At 43.6% G+C, this 24,221-nt stretch overlaps 2 protein-coding genes and 1 pseudogene across 6 annotated transcripts; 1 reads left to right on the forward strand and 2 right to left on the reverse strand.

The window, feature by feature from the left end:
- Positions 1-676: 676 nt before the first annotated feature.
- Positions 677-17,951, forward strand: rubcnl (rubicon like autophagy enhancer). Of its 5 annotated transcripts, none has more exons than XM_027291296.1 (21): positions 679-805; positions 1,919-2,067; positions 2,448-2,574; positions 3,690-3,773; positions 5,778-5,889; positions 6,006-6,450; positions 6,608-6,858; positions 7,525-7,592; positions 7,779-8,085; positions 9,185-9,230; positions 9,329-9,434; positions 9,861-9,997; positions 10,139-10,203; positions 11,203-11,242; positions 11,527-11,604; positions 11,831-11,951; positions 12,123-12,224; positions 12,403-12,464; positions 12,765-12,918; positions 15,800-15,890; positions 16,040-17,951. In XM_027291296.1, the coding sequence occupies exons 4-21, from the start codon at positions 3,702-3,704 to the stop codon at positions 16,147-16,149; spliced, it is 2,367 nt and encodes a 788-aa protein (XP_027147097.1). In that variant the 5' UTR covers positions 679-805; positions 1,919-2,067; positions 2,448-2,574; positions 3,690-3,701; the 3' UTR covers positions 16,150-17,951. The 5 variants fall into 5 exon arrangements, with proteins under 5 accessions (XP_027147101.1, XP_027147097.1, XP_027147100.1 ...); XM_027291297.1 differs by having other exon boundaries at positions 681-805; positions 6,030-6,450; XM_027291299.1 differs by lacking the exon at positions 12,123-12,224 and having other exon boundaries at positions 680-805; positions 12,406-12,464.
- Positions 13,566-15,117, reverse strand: LOC104932329 (leucine-rich alpha-2-glycoprotein-like). Its single transcript, XM_010747513.3, has 2 exons — positions 14,805-15,117; positions 13,566-14,685 (listed from the first exon to the last, which is right to left on the reverse strand). The coding sequence occupies exon 2, from the start codon at positions 14,681-14,683 to the stop codon at positions 13,685-13,687; it is 999 nt and encodes a 332-aa protein (XP_010745815.2). The 5' UTR covers positions 14,684-14,685; positions 14,805-15,117; the 3' UTR covers positions 13,566-13,684.
- A 3,303-nt stretch (positions 17,952-21,254) lies between the features above and the next one.
- Positions 21,255-21,770, reverse strand: LOC113748200 (GATA zinc finger domain-containing protein 14-like; annotated as a pseudogene).
- Positions 21,771-24,221: the final 2,451 nt, after the last annotated feature.

The following is a 24,221-nucleotide window of genomic DNA, read 5'->3' on the forward strand; positions in this document are numbered from 1 at the left end:
TATTCATTTATTTATCTATTTGTACACTTTAATCTGTTACATTATGTTTATTATTACTTATTTATTACGGTAATTTGTCTGTCTGTTATACATGATAATGTACTTTATATTTCATTTGATTTTTTTTAACCTTCCTTCTCTTAAATTATGAGTTACTGCACTCACAGAATTATGTAATGTGAATGTTTTTAAAAGAACATTTTATTAGATAGATAGACAGACAGATAGACAGACAGACAGACAGACAGACAGATAGATAGATAGATAGATAGATAGATAGATAGATAGATAGATAGATAGATAGATAGATAGATAGATAGATGAAACACAGAATGGGACAAGGACACTTAAAAAACACAAATTAAATAGGTAGATAAGGTGCAGTGGCACAATGATTTAATGATTTAATTATGATTTATTTTTTATTATGAATTATTTAGTAATCTTATTTAGAGACCTTTAAACTGTCTTGTTTCATTTACATTCTTCCCATTTCAATAATCAGACATTTTATTATGAAGTTTCTGATATCAGAGCATCTGACACTCACTGCGGCTGCGCAGTGCACCGTGCATCCATGAGAAAGCATGGTTATTAAAATAGCGGTAAATGGCGCCATCTGCCGGACAGACGCTCTCACCTCAGGTGTTGATCTGTACCTGAGTGACTCTTCTACCACCTGTGTCTCACATCCGGGTTCTGTTAGAGGCCAAGGTCTGACAGCTTCACCTGTTTGCTGCAGAGGAACAGCTGTAACCACGCTCTTAATCCTGCATAACTTGAAGCCTTAATATAATGTGAACAGGTGAGTTGTATATAAATTCACCCTCAGTACAGTTGTCATGAACGGGGAAATTAGCTACAGAGACCAAAACTGTTTTTTGTACCAGGCTGTAAACATGTTTATTTCTGCTGTGAAGTTGGACATTTGGACATGGGGACTTATGGAGACTGACTCACTTCTGGAGCCAGCCTCAGGTGGACGTTAGAGGAACTGCAGGTTGTGGCTTCAGGTCACGGCCAGAGCCGATGAAAAGTCACGTTTTCAGTCATTACTGCAGTCCAAACTTCGAGGTAGAAGCAGAGAGAGAAGCTGTTGGTCCTTATTTACTATACTCTGATGTCCATGTAGTGTGTGTGTGTGTGTGTGTGTGTGTGTGTGTGTGTGTGTGTGTGAGAGAGAGAGAGAGAGAGAATAGTGGGCGAGCTCCATTGTGGAGCTGCTGGAGTGCTGAGGCACCAGATTACAGGCTTGTGTCAGCAGATATACAGTGCTGATCACTGATTACATTATGTGTACCAGCCGACACGTTTGTACTCATCACTGCATGTTGTGAAGGATCTTTACTGACGTCATGCATCACTAACTACCTCTAATGTTAATGTTTCTTCTAAACTGAAGCTGTATGAACATTCCTCCTCGTTCTGCATGTCTAAAACTCAAATTTAAGAACAAGCACACACTCACAGAGGATGGTGCGTCACATCTGTTTATGTTTATCAGTCTGACGTATATTTGCACGAATAATTCAGTGAATGGGAATCTGTCGTAGAATACAAGGCAATAAAATACAAACTATGACTACTAAGTGATACAGAAGTATCCTCTGCCAAACCACCAGACTACAGAGCAGTAACTCCTGGGGTAGTGCTGGCCACCTCTGGAACCTGATTGGACACCCCAGGTGCCACTCAAGTCCATGAAAGTCCAGAGATGATCTCAGTGTGCATGCAGCTTGTTTGCTATTGTGAAGGTCTTAATTATATCCAAGTTACTTTGGTGCTGACATGATCCAGGTCGACTTTATAGGAGCTAGGCTGGTAGTTGATTTGAAGCAAAAGCACGAGAGTGTGGACAAAGAGTTGAAGATTAGGTCTGAACAATCTTAAGGAGTAACCAGGCTGTCTTATTTTGTAGAGGGGCAGATAACAGTGAGGAGAAATAAAGAGAGAAGCACAAATCAGGCCTGGCAGCTCCCAACCTGTGATCAGACCAGGATCAGACACAAGGAGCCAGTCCAGCACCACCAGGTCAGAGCATGCACAGGCAGTGAACTGCACGCCCAGGTCAGTGAAAAGTGTAGCCTCACACTTTTGTGTGTGTGATGATTTTGGTTTTGTTCCAAATGTTGTAGTGGGGAGGACTCTGCCCTCTAGTGACAGCAGTGCAGACAGCAACAACATTCTGTCAGTCAAAGGTTTTCTGGGCACTCTTGAGATCTTCCACAACAACAAACATTCAAGACACCGGTGGTAGAACTGCTGTAGGTTTCTTCATGTTAGTACGTAATGAAGCGTGTACATGTACAGTTTTTTTGTGCCTGTGCGTGACATGTTACCTCTCAGAGAGACTGAACCTGAACTGCTTTCCCTGTAAAAACCTGAAGGCAAATCAAACTCCCTGATACCCACACTCTGATTCAGACTTCCTCTTTCTTCTCGACCAGCTGCCGGCTGACGTGACGGCTCTGAGGCTGAACTGAGACACTTTGCGGCGATTATTTCTGCTGAACAAAACCTCATGCTATTGTCAGATTGAGGAAGATGGACCATTATAACCTTTAAACACATACAGTAAGTCCTGACATGGCTTTCTCGATGATGTATCGGGAAATCCCTTTTTTTTCTATCCTTATTTTGAGACTTTGCAAATGTTCTCACATCCTTTATTTAATGAGTACATATATACAGTGCCCTTATTTACTCATTTAAAGGTCCACTGTTTAAGATTTATAGGTTTCAATTTGGTAGAAATGGAATATAATATGCATAACTATGTTTTCATTTAAGCCAGATCACATGAGAGCACAGCTGTGCTATCTAACTTGCTGATATTCAGTATAACAGCACAAATTCCACTGTGATATTTCTTTTATACAACAGTTCTATAAGCATTTATTAGTTATCAGTAATAAGCAACAACAGATTATAATTTGTTTGGTCATTGAATCATCTATTTGGTTACGCCAACACAAACAATTCAACATCTGGACTATGTCAACAGTTGCCAAGCAACACAGTCCACATGTACCACAGCGCAGTCGACATTAATATTTTTGAGATTCATTTTTGTACAGTAGCCCAGAGCAGACAAACCAAACACTGGATCTAGATGTGCCGCTAAATCCTACACACTGGACCTTTAAGTCAAGTGTTATTGGTGTAAAAATATATTTGAGGTGCAAACAAACAGGTGAAGCGGAGTGATGCATGTAGGTAAAAGTCCCAGTGCCATTATTCTCTATATCAGCACTCATGGAGCCACTCCTGTCCAATCAAATTACTCGAACTAACTGTTGTATAATAACGTATAACCACCTGAAAATGAGAACACGCTATCTACAGAAGATCTGGGGCCCTTGGCTGCATGTCGCCCCCTCATCTCTTTGCAAGGAAGGAGAGGGTGAGGTGAGGGGGTTGCCATCAGCAACTACACAGCCAGATGCCACTAAATCCTACACACTGGTCCTCATTTAACAGAATTGGTGAACTACTTCTCACAAACGTTTGCTGTGTGCAACATTTGTGACATTTTTTAAGAGAGACTTGCAGTAGTCGTGCGGATAAACAAAATGTTCTTCTTGCAGGAAAACACTGCTGACAGCTCAGCCACAGAAAGTACAAAACCGCTGTTAAATACAGGAAGTGCTGATAACCACCCGCCTCTCCTCTTCCTTTCTCTGCTACAGTTTTTTTGGTGGATGAAGACTCGTCAGTCTCCTCGGCCTCTGACAGGTTTCCTCGCTGCCTCAGGTTTAGGACTTTGTAAAATGGTGAGTAGCTCGATTTATTGGACTCTGTTTGTGATGAGGTCGGCGTTTCTCCGTTTACTGAAATAGGAAACGTCTTGGCACTCAAAGACGTTATCACCCACAATCAGAGTCTGTTTCTACACACAGGCAGGTTACGTGTTTCGAGTGATTCCGCCTCTCGAAATGTGACTCAGTTTTACACTTTCCTAACAGAACTTTTGTGGTGAAGACAAACTAAAAACAAACTCCGTCCTCAGCACTAAGTCTTTGAAAGGCTTTTAGCCTGGGCTAAGAGTTGACCCAGGGTTGATTTATATGTCCAGGGTTTTTAGAACGAGTGACATAAGTTTACATGTTTACTTCAGCTCTGTTTCACAGACTGGCACCTCTTTGCCTCATGTTGGGGATTTCCAGGCGATACCTCCTCAAACACGAGTTTTGAGGCTAAGGCTAAGTTATTCCAGGATCAACTCTGAGGAAAAAGACAGAACATGCCATGAAAAGGTTTTTCATTCATTACAAAATAAAATGTACAAAATGTCGGCGCTTGCGTCATAAAAGCAGGTTTTTCCATTGATTTGAGTGGGGGTGGTTGGTGTTGGTTGCAGAGGTGCAGGTCGTGGGGTTGTCCGCTGAAATAAATGCGGTGGAGAAGTTGAGCCGGATCCAACTTTAGGAAAAACGCAGCATGAATCAGCATCATAAAGAAATGGCTGCAGATGGTTATATTGTATATTTTAATTTTATTGTTGGTCCATGTTTCAGAATACACCATATCTTACATTATCAGAGTGGGCAGACATACTGACCACATTGTTTTATTATTTAATAGCTCATGTGAGAAACAAGTAATGACTTACAATCATATTTAACCTCTAAGACACGACAGTTCCCAGGCCTCATTCTGTTTTACAAACTTCTATCTGCTGATCTATGGTTTATTATGTTAGAAGGTGTAAATCTTAATGCAGTGAACATTTACAGCAGGTATCATTTTAGCCACGTTCACTGTCTACAGTTTATGGTGTTAGCGTGCAGGAAATTCAAAGTCTGACCTGATTATGGCCAAGATGAACAGTCAGAGGTTATCACAGTTCACACCATATTTCACAGCACTCTCTCTCTCTCTCCATTGATTTTTTTTTGTGTGTTGTTACTTTGTCAGTCAGTGAAGTTGAAGAGCTGCATCTTTACTGTTCAACACAAAGTGACCCAGTAAAACAAGAGCAATGAGATCCAGCGGTGTGTTTCTGATTGTGACTTTATGATGTGAAACCAGCTGACATTTATGAAGACGAGATACTGCAGAGAGTACTGCACACTGTCAGAGACAGAACCAGCTAAAGCTGGACCAAAGACAACACCAAGAGGATCGATCAAAGATGACAACTTTTAGATTCTGCAAAGAAACATTTTAAATTCAGAGCTGCAGAGTTCTCACACTTTCACTTTAATGTTCAGTTTGAGAGGAAATCTTAAAGATTTATGATTTTAAAGCGTGGCTTGAACTCCTGTGCAGATGAACTTTTTAAGGCTGAGGTTAAAAACCAAAAGCAGAAGTTGACAATCGGGGCCCCCTCGATTCTAAGGAGGAGGTCACATGTACATGTTCATGATATGATCTTTACACGAACGGCCGATTCACTTTTTCATACAGCCTCATGAAATATTAGTCGCACAAGGCAGAGCCATCAAGATGCAAATACTGCAAACTTTAGTTTGAAGCACAGATGTTCTCCACAGCACTGTGTGCCTGTCAGGTGTAGAAGATGAGGACGATTCCAATCAGCCGACAGGAAGTGCAGCAGGGCGAATAAAACTTCCTGCTCACGTCACCGAATAGAAAAAAGTTCTGAGAGCAAGTTTTGAAAGTCCTGGTCTTGATCAACCTCCTGAAGATGGAAGCATTTGAGTAATTTCGTATCCTTTGAGTCAGATAAATCCTTACTCACTGCTACAGCGGGCCAGGAAGTTTGCAGCAAAACTTCTGTCATTGGGAAACTTTCTCTCTCCTCTTCTGTATAGATGGGAAGCTGTGGGGGCGTGTCCTCGTCTCTGCAGAGATCCAGATATATCAGCTGGTGTGAGGACCCTGCAGAGTCACTGACACCTGTAACTACAGCTCTGACAGCAACAGGTAAGCTCCACCACACTGTCAAAGAATGTGCATGTGGAAACAGAAAGATAATTCCTGTTTTAAGACCTCCAGCAGTTCAAAACAATGAAATCCTGACCGTTCCTCTCATCCCTCAGCATTAAATATGTTTCTCCATGCAGAGGAATTCTCCCACCAAGACAATCAGTCGGCTGGTTTCGGATCAGTCCCCCATCTCCTTCTGTCACCAGCAGAAACTGCTGGAGGAGAAACAAATGCAACATTTTCCCATCAACGCACAAAGCCAACTTTAACAAGGAGGACAGCTATCACACAGTCCCATCACTTCCAGCTGAAGTCACAGTCCAGCTCGGCTTTGCACAACGCTGACAGAACCCCTGACGGTCATGCTGATGAGGGGGGAGGTGGAACAAAGGGGATCTTAAGTGGTCCAGAAGCTGACAACTGGAACACGAAGGACTCGTCTCTTCTGCATCCAGAGGGTGAAAGCTTCCTTCTTCCCAGGAGCAGTCCAGTCATCTCCAGACGTCACCGGCCTGTCTCCTGGCACGGAGATGGCACGGACACATCTGCTCCATCAAGGTAACGGTATACATGAAAGCTTAAAGGACTACTACAGAAACATGATGGACTCCGTGGAAGAGGATCCACTGTGTCTGTAGATAGAAACAGTGAAGGGATCACCTTGTCGGTATGTTGTTGTTTTTATTTGACTAAAGTGAAACATGACTTCTTCCAGCTTGGACTCCTCTGGATCTCCGCTGGATCAATGTTGGCACCCATCAGTCACCAGTGTGGAGGATCTGGGATCCGAACCGAGCTCCTGTCACCACTCGTCCCAGCTCCAGGAAGACAAGAAGCCTCGCTCCATCTCTGTCTTATCAAATCTGTTCTCCCTCCTGAGTGCTGGGCTCCACCACCCCATCGGTGGATCAGCTGAGGAGCACAGAGGGAAGGGCCTAACTAGCTGTAATGCTCCTTACACATCAGGTAGAATCAGTATTTTGTGTTTTTTTTTTTCATCATCCAGGTCCCCAGCAGCAGCTGATATCACTGCCTAGTCCAGCAGCAGTCAGCCCAGCTCGGCGTCTGTCTTTCAGCCTTTTATTTCACCAAGCTCTCACTAACCACCAAAAGTCAGTCTCACATTTACTCTTGTCCGGCGGCTTCTTGCTCGGTCTCATGCCTGGTTTGCATTGCCCAACTTGGCCAGCTCCAGTTCTGGCACAACACTGACTCCGCACCGCCTCACAAAGCGCCTGAAAACACCTCGACTGATACGACTAAACAGCTTTCCAATACCCACAGAACAAAACAAAACAAAACAGACGAAAGCAGCCAAAAACTAGTTTGCTTTCCCTCTGGCAACACACCTGTACCTGATTGTACCTGCCCTACCTATGTAAATGACCCAAATTAACACACTAGCACTCTAGCACCACCTACTGGCCAAATCTTTGTTCACACATTGAAATGGCTCTGGACCAAAGTGTGGTGGACTGAGCCACACCGTCTCTGAGCCTGGTCGGCATTTATCTATAAATAAATATCTGTTTTTTATTCTTATGTTAAATATGTCAGCAGAAGCATCATATGTTAAATGAGGCTGTACTCTTTTTGTATGTGTTCTGTCATGCCTCTCTACCTCAACACCAGAGAGGACGTCCAGTGGTATCCCAGAATTCACAGCAGACACCTTCAAGACCAGTTGTGAGCTGGAAAAGGTTTGTTACCTCTATCAAGTACAGAGTTCACACAGATATTTACTTTAGTACATTATAGATGTAAAGATCAGTTTCATGCCCTGATCTCTTTGGAAATACAAAAATGAATCCATGTCAGTGTGCTGACGATAAGATGATATCATCATAATAACACGCTCCTTCCCTGCTGCCTGTATGTTTGTACAGGAAAATGCTCATTTCATCGTGGTGGACATGGTGCTGGAGGTGCTGGAAGGTGTGAAGTGGACTCTGAGCTTTACACACCAACACACACACTGCGAGATGTGTGTAAAGACACATGAAAGCTGCCACGGTGTCGGTGAGCCAAGACACGAGAAAAACACGACCGGACGTTCAGATGAAAACACACACTCCTCTTACGTACACACACACCAACACACACAGGATGAGGAAGAGGAGGAAGCAGGACACGATGAAGCTGAACAACAACCAAAGACTTTCTCCGTCCTCTCCACTGACAGTGGATTTGAAGGTAAAAGTGTTTTTACTGAAATGACTTAAATTAATACAACATATCTTCACAACTACAAGGCCTGTTTGTATAATCTTGGTCTCCAAATAAAGATAAAACATGTGAGATTATTACAGAATGTCAGAACCAAGATACGTGTTACTGCGTCAGAGTAAATTCACCTGGAACTCACGCATTACTTAGAGTGCAGACCAGATCAGAGGATAGAAGCTCATCCATGTAGGAATTAGTAAAGTAACATCTGATGAGTAACTGTGCAAAAGGAGGTGCTGAAAAAGTGAACCCGAGCAGGTGTGCAGGTGTTTTAACACAGGTATGTCCATGTACCGTTCTCGTTATTACATTAGTTTTAATCTCACAGAGTGTTCGTATTATTAGTATTGAACACTTTGCCTCCTTCCTTCGTGTCATTGTTGTGACAGTGTGTGTTTAAGCCCTGAACGATGTGAAACTCACTGAAGCATTGCACGGATCAATATCTCGCCAACCCATTGCTCGATTTTGATGATTGACACCTTTATTGACCAGTCAGAGTCAGGAGAATCGAGGGGTAGCGATCCAAAGTCACCAATGACGATCCAGAATGAACCTTTTGACCACAAAGCAGCACAGATAAGACAGGCTTCATCAGTTTGTGAAGTTTATTTTGCTCAGCACAGTTTGTAACCAGTCTCTGCTGTGACACGTGCTCTGGTTGAGGTGGTGCTTTTGTTACATGCCCGTATAATCGTTGTGGTCCTCGGTAGAGGCTTTCAGCTGAGTTTCTCTCCATCATGTTTGGATTGGTGCTGCACCCTGTGCAGGGCTGAGGAGATGAATGAATGATCTACATAAATTGACATGAATAAAATGGTTCGTGGTTGATTTTGGTTGAAGAACTCGTGACATCTGAAACCTAAGCCCTTGTTACACATACAGTAACAATATGTTGTGTGATCTTTATTTCTGATGGATTTTGTTCTTGTTTTATTTATTGTAGACATTTTTATTCATTATATTCATGCTCATATATTACATTCATTATTACATGTTCCTCCTGTGTCACCTTTTCTTCAGTCCATTCATACCAACAATGACACATGATGTGTTTTCGTTTCAGACTGTGGGCTTGATCCTGCACTGACGCAGAGAGACACTCTCAAAACGTAAGTACAACACAAACCAAACGTCTGAAAAATGTGTGTGTGTTTGTTTGTGTGTGTGTACAAACCTATACCTGTGTGTATGGTATCCCATAATGCAGTGCAGAGTGGCTGGCAAAGCAGCTGGTGCTGGAGTTCAGGACGAGCTGGCTTCCTTCCCGCGAGCCTCGACGTGGACGGCTGAGCCTCCGGAGCTCACTACAGGAAGTGAGAACACGTAATCTAGAAACATGGATGTACAAGAAGAACTGGGTTCTGGTTCAGTTCCATTTAGTGCAGCAGAGGGTTTCCAGTGAGTTTCTGTTTGACCTGAACTGGACTGGGCTGACCACATCCGGCCTTCTTAATACGTTCCCTGGTTTTGAATCATTGGACCAACCAATCAGCTTTTCCGATGCTATCTGAACGTCTCCTGTGAGCGAGATCTAGCTTTAGCAGTATCAGTCCACCACTCTTAATAAGTCTTTGGTCGAGAGTGAAGAGAAGTTTGTTTCAGGTGTTCATGCTCCCAGAGGATAAATCTGACCAGATGTGTGTTAGCGGGCTAGCTATGGAGGTGTTGCATTCCAACAAGCTTCAGGCTAGTGTGTAATATTTTCTACCTTTGCTTTCTGCCATCTCCACTTTCACCAGCTGCCAGGTACCGGACACGTGACGGCGAGCGGCGGCAGCCTGACGGAGGAGATCAGACTGAGAACCAATATGAGAGGATCCCTGAACTGGGCACCACCACGCTTCCAGATCATCTTCACCGTTCAGCCAACCCACAGGTCTATATGACAGACAGACAGACAGACAGGCAGGCAGACAGGCTGACAGACAGACAGACAGACAGGCAGGCAGATAGACAGACAGACAGACAGACAGACAGACAGGCAGATTCACGGTTGACACTTTGTTTCCTCGTGCAGACGCAGTGACGTCGTGTCTTTGCAACACTTCCTCTGTGCAGGCTGTGGGACAGAGGTGGAGCCCAGTGAGTATTGGACTGTAGAGGTGACACTGAGCATCAAACAGTTTTCAAATTGTCAGATGATTTGTGATTTATAGGGCGGCACGATATAAACCAGAGCGATCCTTATAAACAAACATTTGCATGAACAGTTCTGGACTGGTAACAGGTTCAGATTGTTGCTTCGTGAAGTGAGCCAGAGATCCTCCATGTTATTAATCAGTTCATCAATCAATCATGAAGTGAACTAACTGAAAGTGGTGGATGTTGACCAGGAAAGGTTCAGTTAAAGCGTTCTAAATTATAGAAAACGATACGCAGTTGCTGTCTCTGGTGAATGTCAGGGTCAGTTTGAGCTGATGAATGAACCAAGATGCAAAAATAAGGTAAATATAAGTCCAGTGTGTGGTGTTATAGTGGCACCTAGTGGGGGGATTTCAGATTGCAACCAACTTAACTCCCCCCTCAGCTCTCCCTCCAAGTGTGGAAGAGAAACTAGGGTAGAAACAACTCCATGAGATGACCCACTCTGCTGAAAGCTTCATCTAAGGTAAAGAACATCATTATTTGCAGGTGATTAAACATGTATTGAAGTCTCGCTGTGACTGTGGATTCTCAGCACAGATTGAGGCACAACAGTCCAATCTGACGTTGAGTATTTTATTACATTGACACTTTTTAGACACAGTTTAATACAGTTTATAGAGTCTTGCTTGCTCTTGGCTGCCTCCGTCCTGTACACCTTTAAAAATAAAGGAAGCCTTCTTCATGGTGACTGCCTTTGTCGGTTCTGTGAGGAACCTTTTACCTCTCGGTTCTTCAAAGAACCAGTTCCTGCAAAGTAAAAGGAAAGAACTGATTTAAAGAACTTTTTGTTGGCAGTCAGGTATCCAAAGAACCTTAAACTGCACATAAAGGTTCATGTGTTCTCTATATTATTGAGCTTTCTATTTTACATCTTAAGTGTCTTCACACTGCAACAAGAAGCTAATGAGAAGCTTGTCTCTGTCTCTTTGCCATCAGAGTACATCAAGAAACTGCGATATTGTGAATACCTCGGCAGGTACGTCTGCTTAAAATGCCAATTCCAACAAACTGCAGGAAAATGCAATGTCATGACAGAATGAGGTTTAGAAGTTTGGCACTCCGTCCAATAGTTGTTGAGATATTTGACTAATAAAAACAAAAAAAGAGTTAAAGCTCAGAGGAAGTCTGCAGGGTTCATCCTCTGGGGACATTTAGAGAAAACAGTAGATTCAGGGTGGAACACATGCACACTCATCTAACATGAATGAAATTATGGAAATGACATTATCAGTTAATTGTAATTCATTTGACATCCGTCAGGTATTTCTGCGACTGCTGCCACAGTGGCTCTGAGGCTGTGATCCCCGGCCGGGTTCTGTCCTGCTGGGACTTTGGCAGGTAAACAAATGAAAACTGACTGATATTAATATAAACATGGTCATTTTAAAACAGAAATCAAATCAAATCATGTAGAACTTTATGGTAGAAAGTTGTATCACTTTTTAACATGTAAACTGTAATAACATCACATTAAATATGAATTAAGATAACATTCAAACATGAAGTTAAAATAATCACAAGTATAATTACAGACAGAGACAGACGTGCATGTTGAATGTTGCAGGTATCCGGTGAGCGACTTTTCCAAACAGCTGCTGGATTCAGTTTGGCATCAGCCGCTGTTCGACCTGACCTGTGTCGGCAAGACACTCTACAGCAGAGTGAAAGAGCTGGACAAGTTCAGGGTGAGTTCTTCCTCTGTCTTCTGTCCGGCTCGTCTACTCCAGTGTGGATTTTAAGATCTCACTGATGACTTTTAAAGCCCTGAGAGGCCTTGTACTGAGTTATTTAGTCCAACCTGTGTCCCCTCTCGTTCCCTGAGATCCTCAGACGCTTCATTTCTGGTCGTCCCACAGTCCAGATATATCCACAGAGGTGACAGAGCGTTTGTGGTTAGAGCTCCTAAACTGCTGCCTGAGGAGATCAGGGCTGCAGACTCTGTGTCAACTTTTAAAGAAGTACTTTTATTTTTATTTTTATTGATTTATTGCTTTTAACACTTTTTTGATCTGGCCTAACTCAAATGCAATAATATTGAACAGCACACAGGAAGGAGCGCTGACCCTTAAAAACAGCCCTGTGTCTTCTGTCTGTCTTTATTCCTTCTTTTCTTTCCTTTGTCTTCCTTTCCTCCAGAAGCTTCAGGATCAGCTGCTGTACATCAAGAAGCTGCTGAAGGCCTGCAGATTATCAGGAAGGTATAACACAGTACAGATTTCACTAATATTATTCATACTGTACTCAATATTTGTTTAAACATTTGAACTCTACTTTAATAACAATTCGATAAAGCCACTTTGTGCAGGACTTCTCTTAATTTGGCGCCATCTAGTGGCAGTATTAAGAAAAGACAAAATATATGGCATCAAATTATGAGAGATATTATAATTCAAGAATCAGCAACAAACTGTTGTCTGCTGCTACATTCAGCGTGTTGATTGACAGTTCTAGCATTAACTGTAAATATTCAAGTTCAGTCTGTCTTGTTTCTGTCACAGCGTGATGGCTGAGTTTGATCAGCTTCCCGCTCACCTGACGGAGCAGCTTCACCTCTTCTCCATGGATGACCTCTCGAGGGTAAAGAAGGGTCAGCTCACGGTGCAGGTCAAAGCAGTGCTGAACTCTGCCATCCATCACGTTGAAAACTGTGAGGTCAGTCTGAAGCACTGTGTAGGATCTTTTTTTTTTATCTGGACGGAGCTAAAGCTGCACAGACGTGGCTTCTATGAGCAAGATACGGATCAAAATATGACGTGTCCGTTAGTCTCACCTGCTCTGGTTTGGTCGATAAAATAAATCCTCAGTTCACCGAGTTAGACAGCTTTGAAAAGGACGGAGGACACAGCTTCAGTTCAGCGTCGGAGAAGTAAAGCTGTGAAAAGAGTTTTTTTAGAGAGGGAGCTGTCAATCAAAGTGTGATCTGCAAACATTTAATAGTTATCAGTGTTTGTTTTCAGATTTTGTAAATGCGTAATGAGACGGTTAACAGTGAAGAAAAATCATGTAAGACACAGATTCATTCAGGAGATCAAGAAAATAAATAATCTTACTACAATGTGAGAGCCACAGCAGAACACTGTTACATATATCTGTGTTTGATTAGACATGTTTGCTCCCAGCAAGTCAGAGTCTGAAAAATATGTTGCAACATGCAAACAGAACCAGCTCATCGTCTGCTGCGTGGGCACGTACTTAAAAAAGTTCACGTTGCATCACAATAAATATTTTCTTTGTCATTTTTATGCAGTAAGATAGAGATTTGTAAATCACTCGTGTGCAAAGAAAAGCAGAAATTCTTCAATGTTTTCGCTACTGATGCATTTAATTAAACATGACGTTGACAAAGACTGAAAGGTAATGCAGTGATTACAGGCTGGCACATTAGCATATGAGATAAGAACCAGTTTGAGGTGCAATGTTAAGATTGAGCGTTTATTTCACTTTCCGTCAGCGACATCACTGTGCGCTCTTTTAGAGACTCGGGGCCGGCACACATGACGCTCTCTGGCAGGAAGACCTTTTTCTTGTTCTTCTGCAGCCATCTCCACAGGTACTCGATCTTCCCGTCACACAGCCACGGGTTGTCGCTCAGGTCCAGCCCGTCGTCATCCAGGGAGATCAGAGGGTCGAGCAAGCCTGCAGGGATGTGGCTCAGCTGGTTGTCGTCCAGACTCAGTATTCTGAGCTGAGCGAGCTTCTGAAAAAGGTTTTGGGGGAGTTTGTTGATTTTATTTCGAGTGAGGAACAGATGGGTTAGGTTGTGGTTGTGCTGGAGTAAGGGTTCACCCAGGGTGGTCAGCTTGTTGTGTTTCAGGTTTAGCCTCTCAAGTTTGGTCATCAGGTCAAGAAAATTCACCGAGGCCTTCTCCAGGTGGTTGTTGGAAAGATCCAGCACCTCCAGGTGGGGCAGCTTCTGAAACAGAGCAGTTGGGATCTTTGTTAAGCGGTTCTTAGATAAGTCTAACCAGGTGAGGTTGCTCTGGTCATGAAGCCACTTGGCATCGGCATTGTCAATCTGATTATTTTTCAGCACTAAGTTGCGGAGCGGGGCGTGACTGAAGACATCCTCAGGCAGGACAGACAGTTTGTTTTCCGTGAGATCCAAAGTGTCCAGCTGAGGAACGCCTCTGAGAAGGTCAGCGGAAAGGTTCTGCAGGTGGTTGTTGTACAGGTGGAGGCCCTGCAGTAAGGGGGTGGCGCTTAGTTGCTCCTCTGAGATGGAGCTGATGCTTGTGAACTGGATGGTCAGCATGGTGGTGTTCTTCGGGAGACCCTCGGAGGGGTACTCCGTCAGGGGAACCTCATTGCAGATCACCTCGGCTCTTCTCTGGTAGCATTTGCAGAGTGCCGGGCAGGACAGAGCGCCGGGGCAGAAATATGCCAACCAGAGGAAAGCGAGAGCATGCCAGGACTTCATTACTGCAACAAAGACAAATGAAACATACGTCAGAAAACTTCACGGTGAACGTGTAATAAAAGCACAGATTTTCAGTTCACGCATATAATACTCAGTCACACCAGTAACAATATAAACTTACTGTTGTTTTCTAGTTGTGTCAGCCAGGCTGCTCCTTAGAGTCCTCGTCACGAATGACAAATGAGTCATTTGGGGAGCAGAGTCTGATCTAATCATTACTTATTGAGTAAACAGATCAGTCACTGCAGTTATCTGTCAAGGACAGAACAGACTGTGACTAACTTTCAGGGAAGTACAAGATCTGGACACATTGTTATATTTTTATGTTGAAATACTGAACAATACACTTCGGCTACAAATGGCTGATTCTGAAATATATGTTGAGAGCATGTGAGACAGAGAATCAGTGTGTGCGTGACGTCACCCAAAGGTTGCTACCTGTCAATCAAAGCGTCCACGCTCTTAATCCTGCATAACTTTAAGCCTTAATATAATGTGAACAGGTGAGTTGTATATAAATTCACCCTCAGTACAGTTGTCATGAACGGGGAAATTAGCTACAGAGACCAAAACTGTTTTTTGTACCAGGCTGTAAACATGTTTATTTCTGCTGTGAAGTTGGACATTTGGACATGGGGACTTATGGAGACTGACTCACTTCTGGAGCCAGCCTCAAGTGGACATTAGAGGAACTGCAGTTTGTGGCACTTCTGCATTGGCTTCATGATCTTATACCCTGAGAGTTAATTTAATGTGTCTCCATTCGTTAGCTTGTTTCCATTGTCCAGATGTGTGTATGTAACCACAGCAGAAATACTGTTTATCTCTTTGTAGCCATAAAATCATAAAAAGTGACCATGAAGTCAAACTTGTTGATGTTTAATCCTTTCTTCACGTTTGTCTGTATGTTACCTACCTGCACCGTGTCTTCACAGCCTTCGTGACCAGACTACAGAGCTTTGTCATCTCATACCAAAGACATTGTATTTATTATTTATTTAAATATACTTGGTGTGTTAGACTTTATGCAAACACTAAGATCGAGGAGGAACACTTTGAATGTTACCACTGAACCAAACTTCTAATCCTGACAATGTTACTGACTTTTCCACACAGTTGTGTCTGGCCAGAGGTTTCATCTGTGAATTCTGCAGGAAGAGAGACGTCATCTTTCCTTTTCAGAGTGGCATCTGTAAGCGCTGTCCAGGTGAGCACTGAGAAAAGCTGATTTGTTTTCAAATAAATGAGATCTGCACAGTGACATGCTTCTGCTTTCTTTGTGTTATATTCATGGTGTTGGTAACATATTAGGAAAACAATGATAACTGTATTAATGTTGCTTCTCTCTTTTCACAGTGTGCAAGGCCTGCTTCCACAAACACTGCTTTGTGGAAAAGAAGTGTCCGAAATGTGCACGGATCCAGTCCCGGAAAAAACGTCCAGATGAACCTTCGAAGAGTGACTAAATGTGAACAGCAGCTCACCCTTTATGATTCAGCTTTACCACAGTTTCACATAAAACAGTGTTGTATATGGAAATACAATTAATTTCTATATTAATCTACAAATAATCCTCTTACAAACACACTGTGAAACATTCGAATCCCTCTCAAATGTTTCCTGTGGAACATTTCTGTGAGTGTGATTCTTTACCTCGTTACCACAAGCTACAAGCTACAAGCTATAGAAATGAAACCACTGAGTGAGCTTTGTCAGAAGTGACTGATGTCTCAGCTTTTAGCTCTCCTCCTCAGTGTGTAGTCCTGGTCCACCTTTCTTGGTGTGTCCAAGTGTTGAGCATCTTTGGTCCTGGTGTTTGTTTCTGGCCTTTCTTTGTTGTTGCTGTCTCTCTGTCCACATCACAGTTATGGTCCAGTGTAGCTCTACCTCGGGAGCGTCTTCCTTTTTGTAGCATATTGTCTTGTCTAGTTTTTCTAGGAGCACCTTGTCAAGGTCTTTTGCAGGTGTTTGGCTGTATGCAGGGTCGCGTGCTGTTTTCTTTCAGGGCTGTCATTGTCTCACCACATGTCACAGTGGTGCACATTGGTGATGTGGTGAAGGATTGGAGTCTGGGCGGTGCTTCCTTCACATGTGCTAGAGGTACTGTACCAGAGATGGTTTGTTATCATCTTCATGGCTCTTCAGTCACCTAACAATGCCACAGGTCATATTCCTGCTGTATGTATCTGCAGGATCTTTTGCACAGGCACAGGGGGAGGTGGAGCTTCAACCTCCAGCTTCCACAAACCCTGATTTGGTGGAAGCAGCCAGCACTGCTTCATTGTGTGTTATCCGAAACTTGTTTACCTCAGGGATGATGTAAGCCTTCTGAATGTTAAAGCATTTTCTGTTCGACAGAGTTTTCACACTAATGGTGTCACAGATCTCCAGCACTGGACAGAACTCAGCTGCAGAGATTGGAACATCGCACTTCATCATTCCTCTGACTAAAGGCTGTGAGATTTAGGTGTAATCAAGGCCATTAATGCGTCTGTATCAGTAGTCCAAATCCACTTTTCCCTATGGTTGGTGGCTGGACTAAACCCTCCCAGTGGCGCACATCGAAGAGCTTTAACAGTTCTTTGATGGCATGATTCTCTAAATTTGGTCTGACCTGAAAGCTGAGATCCTTTTGGATTATTGAGCACAGTTGTATTCATGTGTGATGTTTGTAGCCATTGTAGCCATTTCATTGTAGTAAAATCATTTTATTAAAACTGAACACGCACAAAGAGACATCAGGCATTCAGAGGATTTATGATTTATGGCTTTTTTCGGTACATGAACCATTTTTCCTGCTTCTGGTATCAACTTTGAGGACTGAATGTTCACTCACTGCCTATATTTTTTCACTTTGTTTTGTTTTTTTGTATTTTATATATATTATTTTATAGTTTTGATGTCTTCAGTGTAATCTACAGTGTAAATAATAAAAGAATTGTGCACTTTTTAATCCTGCAGAGCATGCAGCCTGTGTTTTTGGTATATTTTAATATTTTGGATTTTTGCATTCTTTGTGATCATTTGATCTTTTATTTATTTTATTATTGTCTAGCTGACTGTCTTCATAGTTCTCTGACTCAACATTTAAGTTTTCAGTTCTGTCGGACATGCGTCTCACAGCTGTGTGTTGCAACAGTTTAAATGTTTTCTAATTTCCTTGCAGATAACATTGTGTTTACTGATGCACTGCAGTTGATTTTTGGCACCTGTCACCACAAAACAGTCTGTATGCTGCATCATAAATAAAAAACAAAACAACACTGGGGTTCTTTGTATTTGATGGTTTAACACTTTAAATAGTTGAATATTAACATGCATATTATATGCATTAGTGCAGTGATTCTCAACTGGTGGGTCGCGACCCAAAAGTGGGTCGCGGACCTGTTCTCAGTGGGTCGCGGGCCTTTGCCTGGGAAAAAAATGTTAAGAACAAAATCCTGTGCTTTTATTTTGAAGTGGATTTTTTATGCCACGGAGTGACGTCTATTCAAAATCGCCACAGTAGGTGGCGATAAAGCCTTGTAATGTTAATAGACACCCACCAAACTGCACCATCTTTTCATTAAATAAATTTGAGAAGTTGAAAATTTTCCTCAATTTGGGTCACGACTTGTCCTTTAGGGGTGATGGTGGGTCCCGAAGCCAGACCAGTTGAGAACCACTGCATTAGTGTTTCTTAGACTCACAATAGTTGAATCATCATCTAATAACAGCTGTTCATGTTTTGGCCACCAAAAACCAATTACGTGTTCTGTGCCTCTCTTTAATTTGAGGAAAATAGTTATTCAGTGGTGTTTGTTAGTTAATGACAGAAAATATCTTATGCATCGGTACAGTTTAGGAATAAACATTACGTAACTTACAGGTGGAGCAAATTTAAATTGACAGTCTATGAAAAACAGAAGGTAAAATATTAGATAAGATAAATAAATAAATAAATTAAGCCTAATGATCCTTCCATCATTTTAAATAAAATATATTGTACATACAAACGTTTGTGGTAATTAGTCCCTTCTTCCAATTCAGTTCTTAATTGCAAATAACTGCTGTAACAGCTGCTAGAACACAAACCAAAAGGAATCTTGTTTTGTTGATGACGGCAGAGCACGCACAAAAATCTAGAAACATTGCCTCTGCTGCTCCTGGTGTGACTGTTGTTGATGCCTCTGTGGTTGTTGCTCCTGGGGCTATTGTACTTGTTACTGCACCAGCTGTGGTTGTTGCACCTGGGGCCATGGCATTTGTTCCTTCCCCAGCTGGGGCTGTTGCACCTGGGACAAATGTAATTGTTGCTCCATCAGCAGATGTTGTTAGTCCTGATGTCACTGTGCTTATTACTGGGACTCCCATTGTTGTTGCCCCTGGGCCAATTATGGTTGTTGCTACCGGAGCCCCTGTGGTTGTTGCTCCTATTGCTACTGTGGTTGATGTTGGAGACATTGCAGTTGTTTCTGCAGCAGCTGCGTTTGATGCTATCAGCATTGTAGTGACTGCTGCATCGGCTGTAGTTATTGCGCCTGGGGCCATGCCATTTGTTCCTCCACCAGCTAGGGCTGTTACAACTGCTACAGCAGATGTTGTTAGTCCTGGTATCACTGTTGTTGATCTTGATGTCACTATGCCTGGGGCTCCCATGGTTGTTGCCCCTGGGGCAATTGTGTTTGTTACTCCTGGAGCCTCTGTGGTCGTTGCTCCTATGGATACTGTGGTCAGTGCTGGAGCAACCACAGTTGTGGCTGCGGAAGCTGTGTTTGATGCTGTTGGCATCGTAGTTATTGCTGCATCAGCTGTGGTTGTTGCACCTGGGGCCATGGCATTTGTTCCTACACTTGCTGTGGCTGTTGCAACTGGGACAACTGTGATTGTTGCTCCAACAGCAGATGTTGTTAGTCCTGGTGTCACTGTGGTTGGTCCTGATGTCACTGTGTTTATTCCTGTGGCCCCCATAGTTGTTGCCCCTGGGCCAATTGTGGTTGCTGCTCCTGGTGCCCCTGTGGTTGTTGCTCCTATGGCTACTGTGGTAAATGCTGGAGATACTACAGTCGTTGCAGCATCAGCTGTAGTTGTTGCACCTGGGACTATGGCATTTGTTCCTGCACTAGCTGTGGTTGTTACACCTGGGGAAACTGTGTTTGTTGCTGCTGCAGATGTTGTTAGTGTCACTGTGGTTGCTCCTGCTATTATAGTTGTTGTTCCTAGTGTAACTATGGTTGATGCTGGAGACATCACAGATGTTGCTTCAGCACCAGTGGTTGATGTTATAGCCATTGTAGTTATTGATGAAGCAACTGTTGTTGTTGCTGGAGGTACAGTGGTTGATGCTGTGGCCATTGTGATCATAGAAGTAGACTTTGATGTCACTGGAACAACAGTAGTTGTTGTTGCAGCAGCTGTAGTTGGTTTGGCCACTGTTGTTGTTGTTGGATCAGCTGTAGTTGTTGTTGTTGGAATATCTGTGGGAGTTGTTGGGGCCACTGTGGTTGTTGGAAAAGATCTGGTTGTTGTTGTTGCAACTGCGGCTGTCATTGGAGCAGCTGTGGCTGTTGTTGGTGGAGCTATGGTTGTTGTTGTTGCAGTTTTTGTTGTAATAGGAGCTGTGGTTGTTGGATCAGCTGTAGTTGTTGTTGGGGCAGTTGTGGTTATAATTTGGGCAGTTATTATGGCAGCTGTGGTTGTTGTGTGGGCAGTTGAGGTTGTTGTTAGGAAAGATGTGGTTGTTGTTGGATCTGCTGTGGTTGTTGTTTGGGCAGCTATTGTTCTTGTCACTGCAGCGGTGGTTGGTGTTTGGTCAGCTGTGGTTGTCATGGGTGTGACTGTGGTTGTTGTTGTTGGGGCACCAATGGTTGTTGTTGAATTAGTTGTGGTTGTTGTTGAGGGAGTTGTTGTTGTTGGGATAGCTGTGGTTGTTGTTAGATGGGTTGTGGTTGTTGTTAGGGAAATTGTGGTTGTTGTATCAGTTGTGGTTGTTGTTGCAGCTGCGGTTGTTGTTTTTCGGGCAGTTGTGGTTGTTGTATCAGTTGTGGTTGTTGTTGGGGCAGTTGTGGTTGTTGTATCAGTTTTGGTTGTTGTATCAGTTGTGGTTGTTGTTGGGGCATTTGTGGTTGTTGTATCAGTTGTGGTTGTTGTTGGGGCAGTTGTGGTTGTTGTATCAGTTGTGGTTTTTGTTGGGGCAGTTGTGGTTGTTGTATCAGTTGTGGTTGTTGTTGGGGAAGTTGTGCTTGTTTGGGTAGTTGTGGTTGTTGAGAGGGTTGTGGTTGTTGTTTGGGAAGCAGTTGTTGTTGTTGCATCTGTGGTTGTTGTTTGGTCAGTGGTAGTTGTTGTTGGGGCAGTTGTGCTTGTTGAGAGGGCTGTGGTTGCTGTTGGGGAAGCTCTGGTTGTCATTGGATCATCTGTTGTTGTTGATGGGGAAGTTGTGATTGTTGTTGGAGAAACCGTGGCTGTTGTCACTGCAGGTTTGGTTGTCGTTGGATTGGCTGTGTTTGTTGTTTGTTCAGTTGTGGTTGTTGGGATGGCTGTGGTTGTTGTTGGGGGAACTGTGGTTGTTGGATCAGCTGCGGTTGTTGGTTGCTCAGTTGTGGTTGTTGACAGGGCTGTGGTTGTTGTTGGTGAAGCCATTGTTGTTGTTGCATCTGTGGTTGTTGTTGGGGCAGTTGTGCTTGCTTGGGCAGTTGTTGTTGTTATGGCAGCTGTGGTTGTTGGGATGGCTGTGGTTGTTGTCACTGCGGCTGTGTCTGTTGTTGCATCTGTGGTTGTTGTTTTGTCAGTTGTTATTGTTATTATGGCAGCTGTGGTTGTTATTTGGTCAGTTGTAGTTGTTGACAGGGCTGTGGTTGTTGTTGGATTAGCTGTGGTAGTTGTTGGGGAAACTGTGATTGTTGTTAGGGAAGCTGTGGTTGTCATTGTTGCAGCTGTGGTTGTTGTTGGATCAGCTGTGGTTGTTGTTTGTTCAGTGGTGGTTGTTGTTGGGGAAGTTGTGCTTGTTTGAGCAGTTGTTGTTATTATGGCAGCTGTGGTTGTTGTTTGGTCAGTTGTGGTTGTGGACAGGGCTGTGGTTGTTGTTGTTGCAGATGTGGTTATTGTTGGATCAGCTGTGATAGTTGTTGGATCAGCTGTGGTAGTTGTTGGGGACACTGTGGTTGTTGTTGAATCAGCTGTGGTTGTTGTTTGCTCAGTGGTGGTTGTTGTTGGGCCAGTTGTGCTTGCTTGGGCAGTTGTTGCTATGACCGCTGTGGTTGTAGGGATGGCTGTGGTTGTTGTTGGGGAAACTGTGGTTGTTGGGGAAGCTGTTGTTGTTGTTGGATCAGCTGTGGTTGTTGTTTGCTCAGTGGTGGTTGTTGTTGGGGCAGTTGTGCTTGCTTGGGCAGTTGTTGTTATGGCAGCTGTGGTTGATGGGATGGCTGTGGTTGTTGTTGGGGCAGTTGCTGGGATGGCTGTGGTTGTTGTCACTGCGACTGTGTTTGTTGTTGCATCTGTGGTTGTTGTTTGGTCAGTTGTTGTTGTTGTTGTTGTTGGGGCAGTTGTGCTTGTTTGGGCAGTTGTGGTTGTTGTTGGGATGACTGTGGTTGTTGTTTGCTCAGTGGTGGTTGTTAACAGGGCTGTGGTTGTTGTTGGGGAAACTGTGGTTGATGCTGGGGAAGCTGTGGTTGTCATTGTTGCAGCTGTGGTTGTTGTTGCAGATGTGGTTGTTGTTGGATCAGCTGTGGTAGTTGTTGTGGAAACTGTGGTTGTTGTTGGAGAAGCTGTGGTTGTCATTGTTGCAGCTGTGGTTGTTGTTGGATCAGTGGTGGTTGTTGTTGGGGCAGTTGTGCTTGCTTGGGCAGTTGTTGTTATGGCAGCGGTGGTTGTTGTTGTTGGGGAAACTGTGGTTGTCGTTGTTGCAGCTGTGGTTGTTGTTGGGGAAGTTGTGGTTGTTGTTGGGGCAGTTGTGCTTGTTTGGGCAGTTGTGGTTGTTGTTGGGATGACTGTGGTTGTTGTTGGGAAAGCTGTGGTTGTTGTTGGATCAGCTGTGGTTGTTGTTGGGATGACTGTGGTTGTTGTTAGGGAAGCTGTGGTTGTTGTTGGATCAGCTGTGGTTGTTGTTTGCTCAGTGGTGGTTGTTGTTGGGGGAGTTGTGCTTGCTTGGGCAGTTGTTGTTGGGGCAGTTGTGGTTGTTGTTGGGGCAGTTGCTGGGATGGCTGTGGTTGTTGTCACTGCGGCTGTGTTTTTTGTTGCATCTGTGGTTGTTGCATCTGTGGTTGTTGTTTGGTCAGTTGTTGTTGGGGCAGTTGTGGTTGTTGTTGGGATGACTGTGGTTGTTGTTGGGGAAGCTGTGGTTGTTGTTGGATCAGCTGTGGTTGTTGTTGGGATGACTGTGGTTGTTGTTGGGATGACTGTGGTTGTTGTTTGCTCAGTGGTGGTTGTTGTTGGGGCAGTTGCTGGGATGGCTGTGGTTGTTGCCACTGCGGCTGTGTTTGTTGTTGCATCTGTGGTTGTTGCATCTGTGGTTGTTGTTTGGTCAGTTGTTGTTGTTGGGGCAGTTGTGCTTGTTTGGGCAGTTGTGGTTATTGTTGGGATGACTGTGGTTGTTGTTGGATCAGCTGTGGTTGTTGTTGGGATGACTGTGGTTGTTGGGGAAGCTGTGGTTGTTGTTGGATCAGCTGTGGTTGTTGTTTGCTCAGTGGTGGTTGTTGTTGGGGCAGTTGTGCTTGCTTGGGCAGTTGTTGTTATGGCAGCTGTGGTTGTTGGGATGGCTGTGGTTGTTGTTGGGGAAACTGTGGTTGTCGTTGTTGCAGCTGTGGTTGTTGGGTCAGTTGTGGTTGTTGTTGGGGCAGTTGCTGGGATGGCTGTGGTTGTTGTCACTGCAGCTGTGTTTGTTGTTGCATCTGTGGTTGTTGTTTGGTCAGTTGTTGTTGTTGGGGCAGTTGTGCTTGTTTGGGCAGTTGTTGTCGTTTTTGGGATGACTGTGGTTGTTGTTGAGGAATCTGTGGTTGTTGTTGTTGGATCAGCTGTGGTTGTTGTTTGGGCAGTTGTTGTGACAGATGTGGTTGTTATTTGGCTAGTTGTGGTTGTTGAGGTGGTTGTTGTTGAATCACCTGTGGTTGTTGTTGAATCAGCTGTGGTTGTTGTTTGGCCAGTTGTTGAGGAAGCTGTGGTTGTCCTCATCGCAGCTGTGGTCATTGTCGTTGCAGCTGTGGTTGTTGTCGATGAAGCTGTAGTTGTTGTTAGATCAGCTGTGGTTGTTGTTGGGGAAGTTGTCACTTGTGCAGTTGTTGTTGTGGCAGCTGTAGTTGTTGTTTGGCCAGTTGTTGTTGAGGAAGCTGTGGTTGTTGGATCCGCTGTGGTTGTTGTTGGGGAAGCCGTAGGTAATGTTGTTGAAGTCGTGTTCCTTCCAGTTGTGGTAATTGTGGCTGCAGTTGTGGTCGTTGTTGGAGGTGCTGTGGTTGTGGTTTCGCCGTTGCAATAGGCTGTTTTGCATTGGGAACAATGGATCAGATTTACATTTTTAAATGTTATTTTTCCACTTTTAATACATTTAACTTTATGCTTGGAATTAATT

Source organism: Larimichthys crocea, chromosome XVIII, assembly GCF_000972845.2.
Source record: "Larimichthys crocea isolate SSNF chromosome XVIII, L_crocea_2.0, whole genome shotgun sequence".
In the NCBI taxonomy this organism is placed as follows: domain Eukaryota; kingdom Metazoa; phylum Chordata; class Actinopteri; family Sciaenidae; genus Larimichthys; species Larimichthys crocea.